Source organism: Chelmon rostratus, chromosome 6 (assembly GCF_017976325.1).
Source record: "Chelmon rostratus isolate fCheRos1 chromosome 6, fCheRos1.pri, whole genome shotgun sequence".
Classification (NCBI taxonomy): domain Eukaryota; kingdom Metazoa; phylum Chordata; class Actinopteri; order Chaetodontiformes; family Chaetodontidae; genus Chelmon; species Chelmon rostratus.
The window spans coordinates 5,221,888-5,242,079 of record NC_055663.1 but is presented as its reverse complement, the minus strand read 5'-3'; the positions used below and the strand labels follow the sequence as shown (position 1 = coordinate 5,242,079).

Genomic DNA, 20,192 nt, shown 5'->3' with positions numbered 1-20,192 from the left:
CTAAATTCCTTCACATGGCACCTTTAACAGTAGTGCCTCTTGTCACATTGGCTTGTTGTAGTGCTGACCACATTACATGAATGAAAACAGACTCCTAACCTCCCACTCTGATGGATAAATAGGATTTTTTGTTTGAACGCTGCACTGATGGGAAACGTTTGGAAACAAAGGCGTGACGCTGTGGTGTGGGAGACGTCCTGTCCTGGCAGCTGAAGTAACATCCACTGTTTCTAGCTTCTCTTCCAGGGAACCTTTATGTAGGCTGACCACTGAAATCATCAAATAGCCTACACAAACATATAAACAGTCTATCCATCCAACACTTTTTAGTGCTGCTGATGTTCTTGGACAGCCTGGCAGATGCACAGGTAGAAACAGTAGCAGTTAAAGTGCTTTAAAGAGGGTATCATTTAAAAGCAGCTGAATATTTATTCCAAGATTAAAATATGACTCTGTGCCTGTTTATTACTTTTCTGTCATTTTTTAAAGGCTCTCAGAATTTATTTTATTTTTTATTCTTAACTTTATTCCAATTTATTTAGAATTGTTTTTCACTCATGTGTGCAGGGACTTTGTTTTTAAAAAGCTGCTGAACAAGGACACCCTTATGGCCTTAGGGTTAGAGCACCAACTATAAGCTGCAACATCACTTGTCCCTGTCCGACGGGGGCCTTGATATGTTGCATACCATCTCTGTACTGCAGCTGTAAGGACATAAAAACGCTCCAAAGGGAAGAACTGTCCATTTTTTCAAGTTAGTTTTAAGTCCAACTCCATCAAAGTTTGTTAGAGTGGTATTTTTTATCATCATGTCATAAAAATCATTGGCCTCATAATACACATTTATGTTGGCAGTAATTAAACAAGTTACTTTATCAGCAAATTACAGTTTTAACTATATGTCGACGTGTTTTCCATTTTTTCAGGAGTAACTACAAACAGCAGCCTGAGGGGTGAAATATACTGCAGCCTGTATGAGTGTGATATTGTGAAATGAGTCTGGCGGGGCATTGGAGACAAACCAGGGATCACATGGATGGAAGTCCTTTGTCTGAAATATCTGAAAGACCAAACAAGTACATCAGAGGCAGAAGAGCACAACGATGAGTAACCTGGAGGAAGATGACGAGGAAGAGCAGCTGGCTTGGAGTTCTGAAGGAAAAGGGCCTCTCATTGTATGTTCTTGTTTATATCTCTGCATGTACAGAGAACTGGAGGGGTTCATGGGCTGTTGATCTACAATGATTTCCCTCACACAGAGAGCAGAAGGAGAACAGGAAGACGAGTTCTCTAATTAGAACCTTCTTCTTTTCATCTCTCTGCTTCATAGACGGCCGGTGGACCAGGTCACTGTGGTGCAGACTAAAAGCTGCACTTGTGTCTCAGTGGACAAACATTTTTCAGCAATGACATACACATGAAATACAATTTACACCTGACCTGTCAGCTGTTTTGATTGTCAGCCAAGACTCGTTCCAAGTTACGTATGTCTATGTACAGCCAAGCCACGCGTTTAAGGTTCACCCAAATAATAATAATAATTAATAAAAAACTCATTCACCTCTGGTTGTATCTAGCAAATCACGTAGTTTTGTATATTCAAGACACTGAAGTTATTATTTAGACATTCACAAGCAACATCTTGTGCTATAAACAGACATTTTTGCTGGCTGAATTTTCCATCGTTAACCCTCTTAGCTTAGCATGCTAGCATCCTGCCATTTGCTAATTGGCACAAAAATATCTAGCACAGCTGAGGCCTTACTTTATACTAATATGGCTAAAAAAACATTCAAAAACATGAGTCACACTGTTACACTGGGTGATGTGTTCCTTCATTACCATGAACATACACACTGTTATTTTGATTATTTTTATTTTGGCTCAGTCCCACATACATCGTCATGCTGTAAATAATCAGTCAAGCACTAAAGGCGTATTAATCCACAGCTAAAAATAGTCCCCAACAAACATACTTTTTACTCCTTTAAAGTGCCGCGCTGTTTAAGGAAATTATTATGCCTTATTTAAAACTAAAATTGTTTGTTTTTAACTTTTCACAGATATACATCTTGAGTATGAACCAGTAGAAGGTTTTATCTGGTGTCAAACAAGAGATTTTGCTTCTATAGGAAGAGAACCAAATTTCAGGACACCAAAGAGGAAGCTGGGAGAGACTGAAACCTGCCTTGTGAGCTGTTGGAAGAAGATGTGGTCACCTCATACAGGACCACGGACAAATACCTGTACCGACTGATCGACCTCAGTTTTCAGATATTACCAGTTCAGCAACACCTTCAGTTCTATCTCAGGTATCATTTACATCACACAAAAAACTGAACTAAACTAAACATACTGTATGTGCCTGCAAAGTCCCAACATTAGTCTCATTTCATTCAGCGGTTATAAAATGTTTTCTCATTTACTGACAACAAAGACACACGTGCATGCAGAGAATCACACAGTTCAAAGCTTCGGGGTCTCCAGTCAGTCTGTCCATTCATACAATCAGGGGAAGCCCAGTAGAGGCTAACTAGTGCGTCCCTGTGGACCCAGGCCCCTCTCCCCCACTGCCAAGCACAATAAACACCCGCAGAGTTTCGGCTTCAATCACCGCTTCTTCGGTTTGAATCAGGTGGAGAGCCAGAAGCACACCCGGCCGTGGTAGCAGTGTATAAAAGAGTGTAAACAACCCGCCCTCAGGACCCCAGGCGTCAGGGTGGGGGCCACCAAACATCCCCTCGCTGTGTCAGGGGGCTTCAAAGGTATCGGTGAGGATAGGGTGGGGGTTGAGACAGAGAGGCGGGGGCCAGCGGTTTTTATTTTCAAATGTGTTGCTGCCCTGGGTCATGCTTAGAGAGGAGCTGGACATTTCTTAGAAAGATGTTCAGCCATACTCGCCCTGGCTGTTCCAGACATCTGATACAGGAATGATCATTTTACTATCATATATACTGTTGTTACAGTGGCACATCAGTGACAATATAATGGGTAATATCAATCATGTATCATGTTTTTTTCTACTGTTCTCTTTTCTGATCATGAGGGCTCTTCTGTGTGATGTCACTGCTTTTGAAAAGCAATAAAAAGTGAATTACACAAAGAAAGACAGTTTACTCTGTATAGCAGCTCCTTTCAAGCTTTCAGACTTCGGTTTGGTGTTTTCTATCAATCCAAAAAAACACAAAGAGATATACTTCCTTTTTACACCACATATGACTTTATTGTTACACAAATTATTTATCAATATGTTAGTTTCTTTAAGCTCACTTTACATCTGAATCATGTGACATCCTGCCTGGGAGCAGGGGTCTCTGGGAGCAAAACGCTTCCTGGTTGCACAGCTGGGCGGGGGCCTATAAAGAGCCATCCAGGTGGAGCAAAGCATACTGGGGAGGGGAGGGGGGCGTAGTGAAGTCCCACAGGGCAGGAATGCTGGCTGCCGACCGAACATATAACTGAACATATAAACAGCTAAAATATGCACTGCATACAGTTTACAACATACACAACATACACCTGCTAAAACATTAAACACACTGAGCAACAGGAGGCAAGGAAACCAGAGAGTTAAACATGGTGAAGAGAATACAGCATGATGGAGGACTCTGTGATACTTTCACGTTTAGAAAGGCAGAGAGTGATACAAGCTGCAAGAAGATCTATGAAAATCCTTTTCAATGGATTTCTGATGCCACATCGCTGACTCCAGCTGTGATAGAAAAGGCCATTTACACAAGCATCTCCTCTAGACTGAACATCTGTACTGGAATATGTTGATATTTATTGCATTCAAAGTTTAAAAAAGGCATAAAAAAAGTAACCTTACATGAGTACAATGGCATGAAACATGAAGGCAGACAATGGCGTACAATTCAAACACATCAATAAAGCACAGGTGTACAATATGAAGGCAGTACTCGGTCCCTTGTCTCCATGTCAGTATAGTAGATTGAGCATGAATTCTGGATTGCATCATTTGTAAGAGCAAAAGCAACCGTGAAACACTCCTCAAAGCGTCAAATCATCACATTCCACAAGTACACTCCAAAATATCTGCATTTAAATCTTCTAACCCTGACACCTGCCCTCTGCAGCCCCCAAATCAGCAGCCTTCATGACAAATCAAGGTCACAGAGCGTCAAATCCTTTCAGTACATATCCAGTTAGTCTGTTCAGAGTATGGCCTCATGCTGGGCCTCAACTGGGGAGCCAATGACTGGGGGTGATGGAGCAGGGTGTGTTCGCCTGATGTAAGCCTCGGAGGGGAGGAACGGCTACTTCGAAAGACGCGGAGGGCCAGTTTGGGCAGCTGCATTGTTACTCAGGGATTAGACAGACAACCGTGACCTCTCACCCCAGCCTCAACTCAGCTTTACATCAATGGAGGAAACTTTCACATGGGGATGTGAGAAGTGGCCAAATACGCTTCCTTTAATGTGGTTTTCAGGTTTTAACTGTAGTTTCCTGTCCTGAAGCAAAAGATGTGAAATCAGACAAATCTGAGAAACTCAACAGACCATTTCATGTTGTGTGGCTGAAACAAAACCGTCATCTCCCTTCGAGCTTTCCACCTCCCCTCCTCTCTCTCCTCCCCATCTCTTCCTCAGATCTCTCTGTCTCCTAACACTGCTGATAGTTAGATTCCCCAGTGCACCACGACGGCTGGACATGAGCCAAAGCAGGCGGACAGCCAGACTTCTTAAGATGATGCAAGGTTGCATAAGCTCACTTTTAATTGTAAAATACTGCGTCTGCTAAAGTACATCAAGTGTAGCTCACGTAGAGAGACGGGTTCTGTCCCAGAGTAAGAAAGCCTCGTTCAAAATCCCGTTGACATTAGTACCAATGGCAGTAAATAAAGATCCAGCCGTGGAACAGAGCATTTCTCAACAAGGCGTCACGTGGCTCGACCAAATACTGATGTTTACTTAATATCTCTGTTTACCGGCCTTTAGTGAACACCATTCCTCTTAACATCTCCACAGCTAAACTGCATAGCTGAAAAGAGGTGAGTCCACGGTTGAGTCGAGGTGTCGCGACCAGCTCAGACATGTCTGTGCTAACAACAGGATGGAGAAGAGCGAACGCTGTAAAAGAAAAAAAAAAAAGAAAAAGCCAATGAGGGATTGAACTGAGTAACAGAAGCTAGCGGAACAGAGCCTGGACAGGAAGTGACGCCATGACTTTGGCTTCTATAGTGAAAGCCAGCACAAACATGCTGTATCTGTCAGACGCTGCTGGACAGGCGGCTCGTTGTCAGTTGGTCCCTCTGTGTCTCCTGTCTAACCAGCTTCCTCAGAAAGTCTCCTCTCTTCTACCACAGCTGTTCACGGTACGATCCTTTGTGCACTTATTCATGCATTAAAGAAAAGAAAGATCAGAGATTCTGCATCACACGACAGCAATGTGTGTAACTCTTCAGGCCCTTTCCCGACCCAAAACACTAAAACTTGATTAATCCAATCATGTTTGATTAATCTCAGTCACCAGCCACAAAAATGAAGAGATAATGAGAGAAAACCATCTGAACCAGACAGACTGATAAGGACAGCAGTTCCCTCCAGATAAAGGCTTGATCCAATCAGTCCACCTGAGTCTTTTCCAGGTTTAAATTCCTATTCCAGGTTCCTCATTGGCTGAAGCACAGCGGTACGTTGTGGAAGTTCTGCTGATTCCATGTCACTTACCACTTCATTCAAAAAGCGATAAATGAGGTGAGGATCATAGTAAATGTCACCTGAGCCCTGACTGTTACTGTGAGCAATCACTAACCACTGTGCTGAACCATAGCTTAATGGAAAAAGTGTGGAAGAGAGACACTTTCCATGTTTAAAGACAGGTTGGATAGTAGTGATTCACACTGAGAACATTTAAGGCACTGTGGTTATGGTACTTGAAACTACTGTTTAAAAAAAAAGTTGTGGAAGATAACGGCTTATTTCAATCCGAATACTCTTAAAAAGCATGTATGTGCTACAGTAACCTGTATAGTTTGTGCGTATTAGTAACATATTTAGTAGTTCTGCGTAGAAGAACCAAGACTCAGTGGAGTTCCTTTAAAACTCTACTGTATGTGTCAGATGTTTGCCCGTAACATGCTGTAAAAAACAAAGGTTTCTGAATGTCAGATGAACTGTATACAGTATAATCTCTTTGTAACAGATTAGGAAAATTTACATCTCAATAATGAATAAATGATAAAATCAATCAAGCCTAACGACTCATCATACAGGATTTTAAAAAGTGACACTGTGGTAGTAGATATGATATTGGACACACTGTGTTCTACTCGAGAGACGCACTCCTGAGGAGAAGACTCCAGTCTGTCCAGATCTCCTGGGCGTTCTGCTCCTTATATGGATACAAGTCAGAGCAGACTGTGGCGTAGTACCGACTGTGGCCAGTGCTGCTGAGTTTTTACCTGCAGCTCAGCGGAGAGAGCAGCACTCACGTACAGTACTGAATGAACGGTAAACATGAAATAAATACGATTCATGTCGATTAAATCAATAAAACAACATATTTTCCCCACTGCAATCATCCCTTATTGTAACTGGTAGTCAAAACAAAAGCTGAAGGAAATAAAAACCTCGACTACCCAGAAACAGAAGCATCCCTACATCCTCCATGTAAAACGGTTTACAGTTTGTAAGAACAATCATAAAAAAGCAATAAGCAGCAATAAGAAGAACCGAAGTCGCTCTGAGGAAACTTTGTTACACTTAAAATTATGTTTTCTGGTTCAATGAGAGACATTTTGTTGCGGCAGAGTGAAAAGAAAAGCGAGCCTGGCGGCTTGATCACAGAGTAACGGTGGTCGTGACGTGTGTTACTGTGTGTCCTGGGCGCGGCGGCGTCAGTGGGGGCGCTTGTCGCCTTCAGCTGTCGGCGCCTCCTGGAGGAAGGGAGTGAAGGAGGAGCGGACGGTGCGGCCGCAGAGAGGCTGCTGCACGCGGAAGTTGTTCACCATGCTCTTCTGGACTTCCTCCTCAGCGGAGGTGAAAAGAAGGCTCCGGAAGACCGCCAGCTAAAGGAGGCAGAAGAGACCGTCAGACACAGGGATGATGAGTCCTAAACAGGCTTATAAAAGACTTTCACAGGTGCATTCACTTTATCCACTGCGTAATGTTAAGAGATTGCGAGACCTGAGGAAAAAATGTTGTCATGCAGGTCAGCTCAGAGCAGCTTCCTTTATTGTGCAAATAGTTGGATGCACGTCAACATGATTAAGACTGTTGCAATGTGGTTAGCCTACTGAAAAGGATTGCCCTTTGCTTCTGGAACCAGCGTCTTATATCACTTTGAAAGCTGAGTTGCTACGACAGTAAGGAGAGCTGAGTTTTACTTTAAAGGCCAACAGGAGCCCTCTGGTGGTGGCTTTAGTTAAAGCTGAATTAACTGACTGTCTGGAAGCAGCAGAACAACATCCGATACAACCCTCACCATGTGGTGAATGTGTTAGCCAACACACCCAGCGGAGAGAAATACCAGTGTGCATTTGGAGTCGTTGTTTCTGGCCACCTGATGAATGTCAGACCAATATTCACTTTCCTTTTAGCTCTGCTTTGGCTCCACCAACTCCTGAGAAAAATATGTGTCTCTAAATGCTCCAGAGCTTTGTAGCTGAAGACAGCTCGCTCGCTCCTGTGTGTGGAAACAAGGCTGAGGACAGAGGAGCTCCACAGAGCTTTTCTGTAGGTCACTACAAGCAGCCTTAAGCTGAACTAGACTGATATTCTAATAACATTAAGGATGTAGCTCAATACTAAAAAATGCAAAAAATGCACTTTAAAGCCAAATTACAAAGCTTGCCAATGATCCGTGTGGACAAATGTTTCCACACACAAACACACCTGGTCGTGGCTGACTTCTATGTGCTGCTTCATAACGATCCAGGTGACGGACTCCGTCAGAGGGGGGGTTGTCAGAGAGCCGTGGTACGTCCAGTAGTCATCAGTGTTGGTGGGTAACAAACAGGCAGGGTCGAATCTGGTGAACTCCACCACGCTGCCCTGCAGACAGCCAGATACACACACGCATGAAACAAAACACACAGTGTTGTATGTTGAATTACCACAAATGTTCCCTGCAAGAGACGAGCAAGATCACAGATGATCTTTGCTGCTCTGTTCACACAAAAGTCATTACAGTATTAAACATATGAACATAAATCTACTAAAAATCTGACAGCAGAGCACAACGATCATCTAAATACTACAACCATCATTATCTAATCGTTATCATTGCATTTGTCAAATAAGTGTTACATAATGAATGTTTTACAACCGCGACATTTGGTCTTATTGGACAAACAACAACCTTATCAGACATTAATAGCGATAAGCAGTGTAGTAGTGGGGATGTGAAAGAAGGGCAAACTATGACCTCCACTCAGTCACGTTGGAAATGTACGACTTGTTCCTACCAACTATCAACAAGTACGAATATGTAAACATATTTTCATGACAGAAAAACTTCAAGGACTATTTATATATCTATACGTATAACCTATAGCTAATAGGTTGTGCACTGATTTACTGTCAGTTCTAAAGTAGCAATAAATAACCAACATTTATGTCTGTGATACATGTGTAGCACTTTACTGCACAGAACTTCAGAGGCTGACTGCGTAGTTGAGATGTCATTTTTGCATGCAATGAAACCTGACATCTCAAAGAGTTTTTCAATCCATGGTCTGTTTAATTTGTCTTATCATGGATAAGCAAACAGGACTGTTTTAAAAGGGCTTTTAGTTACAGGTTTGGTTCCTGATTTTAGTTCCTGGGGCTAAATATTCTGATTCCTGTGCCCTGTAGTGTCCCTTATTAACCACTAGAGGGCATCAGTATCCACCTTCTTGTGAAGTGCTGCTACCATTCATACTGGGACTTTGGATGGACTTTGTCAGGGTCAGTATTTTTGATTGATAGACTCATGAGTACAATTTGGAGATCAGCTAAAATCTGGTTGGTGTGTGTTTCTGACATTCAGGTTTCTCTTGGGGACATATTTCAGCTAATTGGGGATGACTCGTCCAATTCGGGCAAAAGCAAAGTCCCCAATTAGGAAAAATCAGATTTTTGGGTCAGTGGTTAATGTTAGGGTTAGTGGTTATGGGTATGGTTAGGATAAGTCTCCAGGAAATCAATGTAAATCTATGTAACATCTCCAGAAGTGACCTTAGTCACTGTGTGTGTGTGCGCGGACTAACCTTGTGTCTGATAGCAGGCAGAGCGTCTACCAGTTTCTGCAGCCCCTCGTGTCTCTTTCCCACCTACACAAGGATTAGACATTCATCTGGGTTGTAGTCACAGTCTAAAGCTACATATGCAACACATACCACAGAATGTAAACAGCATAATCTGCATGTGCACGGTGTCACCGTGCAGCAAGGTAGCCTGAAACATGTCATGACTGACAGTGTGTGTGTTGTGCACCTTAAGAAAGACCCCAATAACAGCCAGTCCGTTGTCCTCTATCACCGCCTCCTCGAACAAACTGTACTTGTCAGAGTTCCAGTGGACCAGGTGGAGCTGAGAGCACACAAAACATACACATCATGAGTGTGTATGTGGTGTGTGTGTGTGTGTGTGTGTGTGTGTGTGTGTGTGTGTGCATAAGCTTGGTCTTCTTAACCCCCTGATCCCCAGACTACTCACTATGTCCTCCAAATGACCCACTAATTCCTTGTTGCCTTCATTTGTCTTTTCAAAATAAGAGCGTATTCTTGTCATTGACTAATTTTGAATTCATTATGATGTTTTGTCTTTTCTATGTGACAACGTGTACTGTGAAGTATACAGAGAAATGGAGAATAGATACAGAGGCAACAATTGTTGGAGATGAAGAAAATAATAGTTCTATTAGTTGTAGGGTTTTGTTTGTGACTGAAAAATGCTGAAAATGCAACTGAACATATACATTCAAGTCATTTCTATGATCGGGAATGGACAATACGCAAAGGCTAACGCAATTAGATTTAACAACGGCTGTGTTCATTTGCATACCGTCACTGGCAGCAAAGTGTTTGAAACCACACACGGACAAAAAGGCGTCTATTTACATGCAAAGATGGAACAAAGTTGTTAGTGAGGACTGTAACTCGATCCTCTGCACACACACACACACAAAGACTGCTGAGTGATGAGAACAATGACATGGGTGCATTCCCTGCAGCACAAACAAGGGCTTGGCAGAGGACACACACACACACACACACACGCAGGCATGCACAGTTTAGTGGAACCTGTTATTACATAAGTGTGCTGAAGTTAATGGAACAACATAAAAACAGATGCTCTGTGGTCAAACGTGAGGCTGGACAACCGTATCCGTTTCTGATGCCACCCACTGAGCGGTAAATACATGCAGAGTGATTGAATTTGGCTTTACTGACATAAGGACAGGAAACCCAGATGGATCAAAGAATCCGGCAGCATGCCTGATACCGGCTATACAACCAGGAGGGAGGGAAAAGTTCTCATATAGACGTAGCATGACGATGCCGGTTATGCACAAAGCTTGCTGTCATTGAGACAATACTCTGTCAGGAGAGACACATGACAGTATGAGAGAAAAGGCTCTGCAAAGGAAGTCAACACTTCTACCATTTGTTTTCTTCCATTTCTCTTTGCTTCTTCAATCCTTAAGAGACCATCTGGTCATGTGGAAAGTAACTGCAGATGACTATTTCCTGCTGTCTGACTTTTTCCATTCAATGGCCCGATCACGTGATAACACACACACACCTGTCATACATGTGACTGCAGCGCCTCTGCGCTTAACATGTTCCATTACTCCAGCAGCGGGCACGTCAGGGTTTCTTAAAGCAACAACAGACAGTGTGTACAACACAGCTAAAGATACTGCTGATCCGGTGCTCACACGGCACCATCGGCCTATCCCTTTACAGACATCTGCTTCCAAAACTAATGAAGATATGACTCAGCACATTTTGTTGCTATGTAACACAGAGGATGACACTGCTGCGTGTACGTGTCAGCAATCAGCAGGAATCTTCTTCAGTGGGAAATGTGAATAAAAAAGTTTATTTGTAGGTTTTCTTCAGTAGTAAGAACACAGGCTAATACAAACAGATATCCTGAAGGGATTGGGGCAAGACAATCTATCCAACCAATCAGATGAATCTGAATTTTTTTTCGGTCGCACAATGTGAAAAGTGTTATTACAAAACACACAAAAAGGCTACTTTCAGTCAAAAACTAACAGAGTAACAGATGATGATAACAACATTTCAGAGGTTGATGCCATGGGAGAGGACAAATCATAAAAACAGCTGTTTTTTTTGGCCATATCATTCAGCCTTAAACCTCAGTGTAAACAGTACAGCAGAAATGGGAGATTTAAAATGCTTTGAACTGCATCAATACATTAGATTGGCTACAGTTGTATTTTTGGTAATGTTCGACAGGACTTGTTATTGTAAATACACCCTGTTCATGCTCATAATATTGTGCATGAAAGCATTGCCCAAAGGATATGTGATATTATTACAATATAATAATCAACTGGTTTTAAGGCAAACTTCCTTTTTTAGGGTCTGGCTATTATTAAAGAAAACCGCATATCCTCCTCTAACTTTCATGTTCTGTCTGTATTAAGTGTATGTTACAGCAGACACAGTACCTCTGCAGGGAACAGCCTCCTGTCCAGCGTGTGCTCTGACCCCCAGGCGTTGCTCTCACCCCAGTGGAAGTGGAACTGGCACAGCCTGAATTGGTCTTTCAGGGGACCCCCTTTCAGCGCTGCACCAGACGGCAAAAGGAAGTGTCGATTATTATAAAACACTTTGACATTTTACTGTCCTTTTAAAAGAAGAAGGGAATGCTAGTCCTCAAGATCCTATCTCTAACTGTGTGGCATATGTGAGTTCTGGCTTCCTCCTCCGAAAGAGGGAAATGATCCCACACAAGACATCTGCTGACGAACAGGTTGTTCAGGCTGTCACACTGACCTGGAAACATCCAGGAAATATTATGTGAGTCACAACAATCACCTATAAAACAATTACTTGTTATCAGGCCTGTAAAGGGTGACTGATAAGGAGGAGACAAAAAGATCCATTCAGCGCCTGAGTCTGTACAGTACAGCAGTCATGCAGCGAGCACCCTGTTTATTTAACTGGTAATAAAATACTGCTAGAAACCTGTTTTTGTTCTCTCAGTACCAGACTAAGCTTATAATACAAAGACTGTTGGCATGAGATAATAAAGTGGTTTATATTGCAGCTTTATAACATTTGTAATTTTACCAAAATAAGGTTTATGTGATGGTTTGGAATCATACACTGTGTTTTGGTGCAGCCCAGCAATTATACCAAAATGACCAATACAAGACAGACTATATAGCAGTTGTTGAGGTCAGGACAGACATGTGAGTCACATGACTGTCACCAGATCCATGTGCAGTTATGGTCTTTATCAGCGGTTTTAAGTGTAGCATTGATCAGTGGATTTTCCTACAGACGGTGGGCTGTTTAAGGGGGGTGAAGAAGGAGATAATCCTCTTGTGTAGATCAAAACATGCATTCTTGCTGACTTTCCCTCTAAATCCATTTAGATTTAAAGGGAAACTACTGACTTACTCTCTGTTTAATACTTGATAAAGAGGAACTAAGTGAACCAAATGATTTTAAGTTTTACATTTCAATTAATGGCATTAATGACAAGACAGAGTGGATTTAAATGCATCTTTAGAAAGACAATATATATCGTAACATATATAGAAGACAGGAACGACTACTCACTGGACTTGTCTGTAGTGTCATCATACTCCACCAGAAAGGAGTAACCGTTGTTCCAGATTTGTTGGCAGGTCTGAGGGTCATAATCGGTGACAAGGGGCTTCAGCTCGGAGTCAAAGATGCTCTTCCGCACAACGATGTCAATGGGAGACTGACGATCACCTCCTGGTACCGCGAGGGGTCCCTGCCACATGGGATGCACTGGAGGAGAGGAGGGAGTAAGAGGAGAAGAACAAGAAGAAGGAGGAGAGGAAGGAAATCACAGTGGAAAAAAAGTTAGAGAAACTTTAAAAACAGACAGATTTACAGTGTCTGCTGCCCATGAAAACAAAAAACTGCACAAAAACTGCTGACGCGTACTTTTCATGTTGTACTCTGCTGCCTCCTGCATTCTTAGACAGTCCATTTTGAGACCCAAAAATCAAAAGGTGCCTCATAAAAATCATTCAATAACTACAGTGTCAGAGCTAGACAGGCACACACAATCCTCCTTCCTCCTTGAGCCGTTTCAAGGAACTGAATGAAAAAGAGCCAGTGAGCTATAGTACTTCCTCCTAGTCCTCTTACTTTTTTTCTTCAAAGGAAATTACAAAATAAGAGAGAAGTGGGCTGGCTGTACAGAAAGTGACACGCGGAATGTCCTGGCACGCCCCCAGCTCTCCTCCACAGCAGGGGAATCAGACCAGGACCTCTGGCCGGTCAAACCGCCAGCTCGGCCAATGTCAACGGACCTGACTTCTAATTACCCAAAACTCCACTCACTTTCCATACCTCCCTCCTCCTTATGTTTCTCTACCCTTGAAATCCACCCAAAAAACATGAAACATTCGTCCGCTTCTAAATCTTCCATTTATTAAGTCCAGAAAAGGCTCAGTTTAAATGATTGAGTCCCTCCCTCTCCTGACCAAGATCTGCAGAAAAAAAAAATCTGTCAAGCGTCGCTGTCAAAGGGCACAGAGGCAGCGCGCTCTAATGTTTTCCTCTCCGTTCATCCAGCACGGGGCTTAAGGTTTCCACTGAGAGCTGAGCTGAACAGGTCTGACTGGGAGATGACCTTCATCTTCATCGGATTTCAGCGGCTCCTCCTGGGGGAGTTGGCTGCCTGACTCTGTTATTGCACAGACACACAACAACTGCTTGCAAAGCCGTTCATGCTCATTCACTGGGTAATTGCGAGCTCTGAGGCTGTTCTGATTCATGGCGTGTCAGAGCCGCTGTGTCACTCTGCAGTGCTCCTGAAAGTGTCACATGACAGCTTCGTTTCTGAGGCGCCAGCTGAGTCTCCTGCATCTGCAGCCGCAGACAGTGAACGTCAGCAGATATTAGGATACGGCCTAGTGGGGATACAGTGTCCTCCTTAAACTTCTATCTACCAGTATCCAGCCTTCCTTCACCAGCTAAAACCAACATTCACATTTCAGGTTTTTCACTATGGAGGACTGAAACTGCCAAAATCAAAAATAAATAAATAAATTATATATATTATTATATTATAATAAATTGATATGACATTAAAACGAAAAAAACACCAAAATACTATTTAAAAAAGTAGGCATTAATTCATTAAATGTGACATAAATTGATATTTCTGTTTTAATTTGCTCCTGCTTCTTTTACTTTCCCATTGAATTTACCATTTTATTTGATAAATTAATTTATATCTTTTTGTATTATTTCCCTGCATTTTTCCTCTCTATTTCTTTAAAACTTGTTTATTTCTGTTTTTTCTATTTACATTTCTTTACATTGCATGTCTGCTTCCTTATGCAAATGAGGGGGCTGTCATTTAAAGTGTGCCACGGGTTCAACTGCCTGCCTATGGTTGACTGACAGCAGAGCGCACAGATCGGCTGTACATGCTTTTGCTTCCACACCGGAATACAAAGTACAAAACATGGATATGTAGTTTCCGTGATGTCACCCGTAAGTTTCTGAAGAGCCATCATGAAGCTCAGTGACAGCGGCTTCAGGGATCGCCATCTCTGCAGCACTTGACTCCACCAAACTCCCGGCTAATCCAAAATGGGCAGAGAGGTGGAGCGTGGGTGGAGCCAAGGCGGGAGGAATGAAGCCTGTTTGCTGAAACCTAGTGGCTAACTGTCACTCAAAGCAGCCATGGCCATAATTATGCATAACTTTAAGCCTTAATATAATTTAAACCAGTAAGTGACATAAAGTCCATCCTCAGTTGTCATGAATGTGGAAATTAGCTACAGAGACAAAAAACACTTTTTGTACCAGGCTGCAACCGTGAAGTTGGGCATTTTAACATGGGGGTCTATGGAGACTGACTCGGTTTTGGAGCCTGCCTCAACTGGTAATTTGAGGAACTGCAGTTTTTGCCACATTCCCATCTTTTGCTGTTTGGGCAGGCTAAGTAGCACATCAGGGCTGGACTTTTGAGTGATCTTGCGATCCAGGTGCCTCTCAAGGAAACCTGATTTGGGCAGCTGGACAGCTTTTCACATTCTCATGTGACGTGAGAGTGACAGCTGGTAGCAGTAATGAGCGGGTATTTGGGAATTTTTTGTGGTAAATAAGAAGTTAACACATGCAAAGTCAATAGTGACACGAAAAGATCTTCTACAATCTTCTATGTATATGATTTTCACTGGCACAAAGAACTACTTGAGAAATACACCCTATAAAAACTGTTGACAGATGTTTGACTGCAGGTTATCCGGAGAAAGTGTGGATATCTCAAAGCCTTGAGAGATAAGACCAAACTATGTGCTTGATTAGATAACACAAGACGTAGGAGGGAAAATATGTATTTGTGTAGTCCAGATCAATGCCCCTTCTAAGGATAGTTCCAGTTTATGGGGGCTTGGATTTCATTTTTTGTAGGTTGGGCCATCATTCCCATCAGTCATGATAACACTGGTCATATTAAAGCGATCGCTGAGTGCGGTGGGGCAAGAAACACAAGCTGTCACCATAAAGCAACAGTTTGGCAAGATTATATAAAAGAGTTATCTGTAGGGAAAAACCTGAGTGAGCAAGCCTGAAATGTGGGTAATAATCCTTCATTGCACAGGAAGTGTGTGTACAAAACTACGGTAAGTGCAGTAGGTCAAAGTTGAACCAGGAAGTCAGTCTATAAACTGTGATGGATGTTTACAACGAACAGTTTGGGTAATAATTTCACAGTTTATCTTTCTCTTTCTAACTGAGCTCCCCTAACCATTCGGGCGTGTTTACAATGTGTTTAGTGATCTGACTGCTCGCCATTCACTCACTCACTGACACACATGCTCCCTGAGATTTTACTTCCTTTGATCGTCTCTCTCTGGCGAGGGCCGAGGTCGGTCAGCATTTCTCTGAGCTCGATCTTTCCATCACTGCTGAGTCAGTTGTTGTTTCAGACTAGTGTGCACCTAAGAAAGTCTGTGTGCATGTTGTGTTACTATGACAACTGGCAATGGTGAGCTGTGGTTGGAGTCTCAGCAGCAGCACAACTAGATTTTTTTTTACCCAGTCAGTCCCAGCAGAACGCCGGCGTCCCGCCCACTGTTTCAACGAGGCTTGCACATGAACCGACCGGTTTGTCTTGCTGACAATGGGGCCTCATGTAAAAGCGGTGCACATGCACTGAATGGGTGCGTGGTTTTCATGCACACACTGGATGTATAAATCTGAACGTGATGTCAGAATGTGTGGACCGTCCTGTAACCTCACCAAATATTTAAAAATACTGCTACTGTGCCATGTCTATGAAAAACCACAGCTAATTATCCACTGATACACCGTAATGGTTTGATCAAGTGTGTGAATAATGTTTAACATCAGAGAGGCCAAATCCATCTGGCACCATCTTTTCCAAGCTACAGTTTCCCCAGCACTGGAGGGAAATCATGTTCTTCCCATCCTCCACAACTTGCCCTAAATATGAGGGTGTCGAATGGAAAAAGCCACTTCATTAATAGATACAGGCACCAAATCCTCCATCCTCCTCTAGCTTCAAGTAGGTCTGGCTTATTGAGCAGAATGAAAACCTATTGAGGCTAATTTCCCACAGATGAGAGGCTTTATGCACTTTGCAAAAACCAAGATCAGCTGTGAACTGGACAGTTTTCTCTGTTTGTGCCACATGAAGATGTACTATACAGCCGAGGTGCACAGATCCATCCCCGCTGGGAAGAGAGCGCAGGATCAGGTGGGCAGGTGCACTCAGAACAAGTCACATGATGCATAATTGATCCCTTGGATTCCATGTAATTAATTGGTGTGTAATGTGTAATTTGACATCCACTCTGACGTCAAACCTTGTTTTTTTTTTTTTCTTTTTGGCCACTGTACGGGTCTCTTAGCCGGCAGCGTTGCCATTGTGACAGTCTGTCACGACATCAATTGCAGTTTCTTTTTTAGTGTGTTTTGCAGCAGGATTGGTCATTGTTATTAGGACAGTGGGTGACAGGAGGGGCATATTTATAGTCATTAATAGGAGGAGCCAAAATGGGGTAAGTGGCTCGTGCATATAGGCTCAATTTCAAGTGTGCAGGACCTGGTGTACACACAGGTTTATACATGTGGGTGTGTATTTTCCAATTTTTTTGAATACAGCAGGAAAGCTGCACAGTCTGTTATACAAGAGAGCCCTGGTCTTAATGAAAGTGAGCCATCGGGCTTGCTTGTAAGCTGTCTGTGTGTTGTAGAGTCTAGCAATCCAGTCGCCATGTGGGCATCAAGTTAGTTGTGTCTCATTCATCCTGATGGGAAATGAGGCCGTGCAGAGTTCACTGAATAACTGCATCTATTATTCATTAGTTCTGTTCACATTCTCCTGTACATGTTGACCCTTGACCCCATGAAGTCAGAAAGGTCAGTGACACGGTTTCATTTGAGTGAAACCTGAGTAAAAGTTACTCTGAGATAATCTTTGTTTTTACTTAATATCATTGATTGATTGATTATTATTATTGGTTGCGAGGCTGCTGCAAACTCATAGTTCCCATCTGTTTCACCAAAACTCTCACAGACGTCACTCATCAGTTGTATTACTGTTCTATAACGAGCTGTTCTCTTCAAACCCGTCAAAACTCCATCGTTACAGCTGAATACAACTTGTCACATCAAACAAACCTTCAGTTTCAAACACATTCATATTTGAAGCTGATAAGAGACTTTCAAAGGCTGATAAATGCCACAAAAACACAAATTGTAATATGAAAGTGCAGCTAATGTTAATGCCAACTTGTTTTTATGTGGTCAAACATTGTAATAATATATGCTGCCCCTCTCCAAGGTATCAACTTTAGACCCCATTTGGACCTTTTCTGCTTTGAGTGACGGTTCACAGGCAGCACTTCCTCACTGGGTGCGTATCAACCCCGACAAGCTCTGCCAAAATCTTTCAGCTTAGTTTAGATATTAGGGTTAAGGTCTGGAACTGAGCTCTGCCAAATCCAGTGAAGGGGTTATGATTTGTCTGAACCTGTGCCTGAGAGGCTCAACTCCGGGATCTCAGCTCTTTATCTTCCCGGCCCTCGCGTGCTGAAATGATGGCAGCATGCCACTCTGCTGCAGGGAGGCACGACTGCATCATGCTGCTGTGAGTCAGGGGGGCCGCGTTGTACCTGAGGAGTCTGATAAGCAGAAACATCCCTTTATGAAAAAAGCAGCATCAGGACAGATCACAGGGCATCACATTTCAAGCGGGCCACTTCAAAGCCAAACCAAAAGGCCGCTGGACAGACAGTGCCCAGCACAACAAGCTTGTTAAAGTTAAATATGAACCCTGTTTATTATCATGGTTGAACATAAAACCTCCGCTGCACTGCTTTTCCACTTCCAACCTTTTTTTTTGCGTGTCGGCTCTGTGATTGCAGCTGGCATGAGATGGCGAGCAAGACAAGGCCAATGTTATTGGGTGTGGTGAGGAAGTCGTTGGGACTCATCTGACGAGCTTGGGTGTCTCGAACGCTCTGTGGGCACGTCAGAATTAAGGGAAATGAGTCATACCACACGTCTCGCATGCAAAGGAAATAAGTGCTCTTCTAGTAGCGTGCAACATGTTCAGCATGGCAGCAGGTGAATGCTGCAGATGCAGTGTTCAAATTTTGAACATTAATGCAGCGTCTATCACATGATCTGCCTTGGACCTATAGCCAAAGACACGTGGACTGATTGTCACCAGTGGAGATGTGATGGAGACAGTAAACACAAAGCTGTGTGGTGTCACTTTCAAATGGCGAAAACAGGCTCTGCATCTCCTGTGTGCTGGAAAACAAACACCCCTGACAATACACACATGTAGTGACTTATCACAGAGGCTCCTATGTAGGTCAAAGGGCTTCAAATGGCGCCTATATGGGGCAGTGATCGGGGGTGTCAATGCATGTTTGGAAACCCTGGAGCCTGAGGCCGCTCTCTAACACAGCTGAGTCAACAGAGCAGGGTCTGACCCAGATCCAGTGAGGAGGAAAGTCCAGGCCGAGCTTTCCACCGCTCTCCACGCACGTTTTCAGATGACAACAAAAGTGACCATTAAGCGATGTTGTGTGACCCACAATGAGAGGCCTCGGGAGCCGAAAACGAGACCCCACGCCAACGTGTGTGTGCGTTAATGTCTGAGCTGCGGACGCCGCCTGTGAAGCGGTGTGACGGCGAGCAGGCGTGCGGACACGCTGGGAAACAGTAATCATGGTGCGCAGCTGTAGCGTTAACACACGCTCTCCGTCGGTACTCACTCTGAGACAGCACGTATTTGCTGGAGCACGCCGTGAGGTTGCATCTCCTGACAGGCGTTACCCGCGGGGTCCGGAGCCGTCTGCCGAGCTGTCGGTGGAGCTGGGAGGCCAGGGGTCTCACCGCGGACGACAGAGTCACCATGTTGACCGCACTAACGCTAGCGCTTCAGCCGCCGTTCGCGTCCTCAGCCGCGCTGTTTTCTGTCAGCTTGAGTCCTCTGAACTGCGCCAAAGTTGTCGTTTGGTCGACGCGGAGGGTTCAGAGTAAACCCGGCCGCTGTTCCGTGGCTCTGCCTGCTTTCCTGGAGGCGGGGGAAGGGGCTGGCTTTACACGCGTCAATAAACCGTTTGAAGCAACCGTTTCCCCTGAAGCGACGCGTCAAAACAGGCCGCGGACAGCGAGTCCCTGCCGGCCCAGACCCCCGTCAATGATCACACAGAACGGCCGTGAGGAAACTGGAGGGACGGGTGGAGGAGGGGGGCTGCGTGCTGACCAATCAGCGGCCTCCACTGAGGGGCGTTAGCGACGATGATGATGATGAAGGAGAGAACATATAGACAGACAATTATATCAATATGAATTTGTTTATGAATGTCACACCTACAGTTAATTATAATAATAGAAAATGTACTAAAAGTAATCTAACAGTACAACAAATGAACTATAACCGGGTTAACCCATTCAATCCTCTATCATGAACACTTTCCAACAGTGTATTAATATCCCACCTACCCTG

General features: G+C 43.6%; 1 protein-coding gene across 2 annotated transcripts; it reads right to left on the bottom strand.

Annotated features, from left to right (window-relative positions):
- Window positions 1-3,215: 3,215 nt before the first annotated feature.
- On the bottom strand, window positions 3,216-19,904 carry ca5a (carbonic anhydrase Va). Of its 2 annotated transcripts, none has more exons than XM_041938574.1 (7): window positions 19,456-19,904; window positions 12,770-12,967; window positions 11,650-11,768; window positions 9,441-9,536; window positions 9,215-9,277; window positions 7,857-8,015; window positions 3,216-7,030 (listed from the first exon to the last, which is right to left on the bottom strand). In XM_041938574.1, the coding sequence occupies exons 1-7, from the start codon at window positions 19,595-19,597 to the stop codon at window positions 6,860-6,862; spliced, it is 948 nt and encodes a 315-aa protein (XP_041794508.1). In that variant the 5' UTR covers window positions 19,598-19,904; the 3' UTR covers window positions 3,216-6,859. The 2 variants fall into 2 exon arrangements, with proteins under 2 accessions (XP_041794508.1, XP_041794509.1); XM_041938575.1 differs by lacking the exon at window positions 19,456-19,904 and adding an exon at window positions 13,127-13,266.
- Between the last annotated feature and the right edge of the window lie 288 nt (window positions 19,905-20,192).

Excerpts from the sequence above, each read along its gene's own strand:
- ca5a (XM_041938574.1), bottom strand. The coding sequence starts at position 19,597 with ATGGTGACTCTGTCGTCCGCGGTGAGACCCCTGGCCTCCCAGCTCCAC. Across the intron at positions 11,769-12,769 it reads TGACACTACAGACAAGTCCA|CGCTGAAAGGGGGTCCCCTG; the intron begins GTGAGTAGTCGT and ends CGTCTGGTGCAG. Across the intron at positions 8,016-9,214 it reads TGCCTGCTATCAGACACAAG|GGCAGCGTGGTGGAGTTCAC; the intron begins GTTAGTCCGCGC and ends GGCTGTCTGCAG.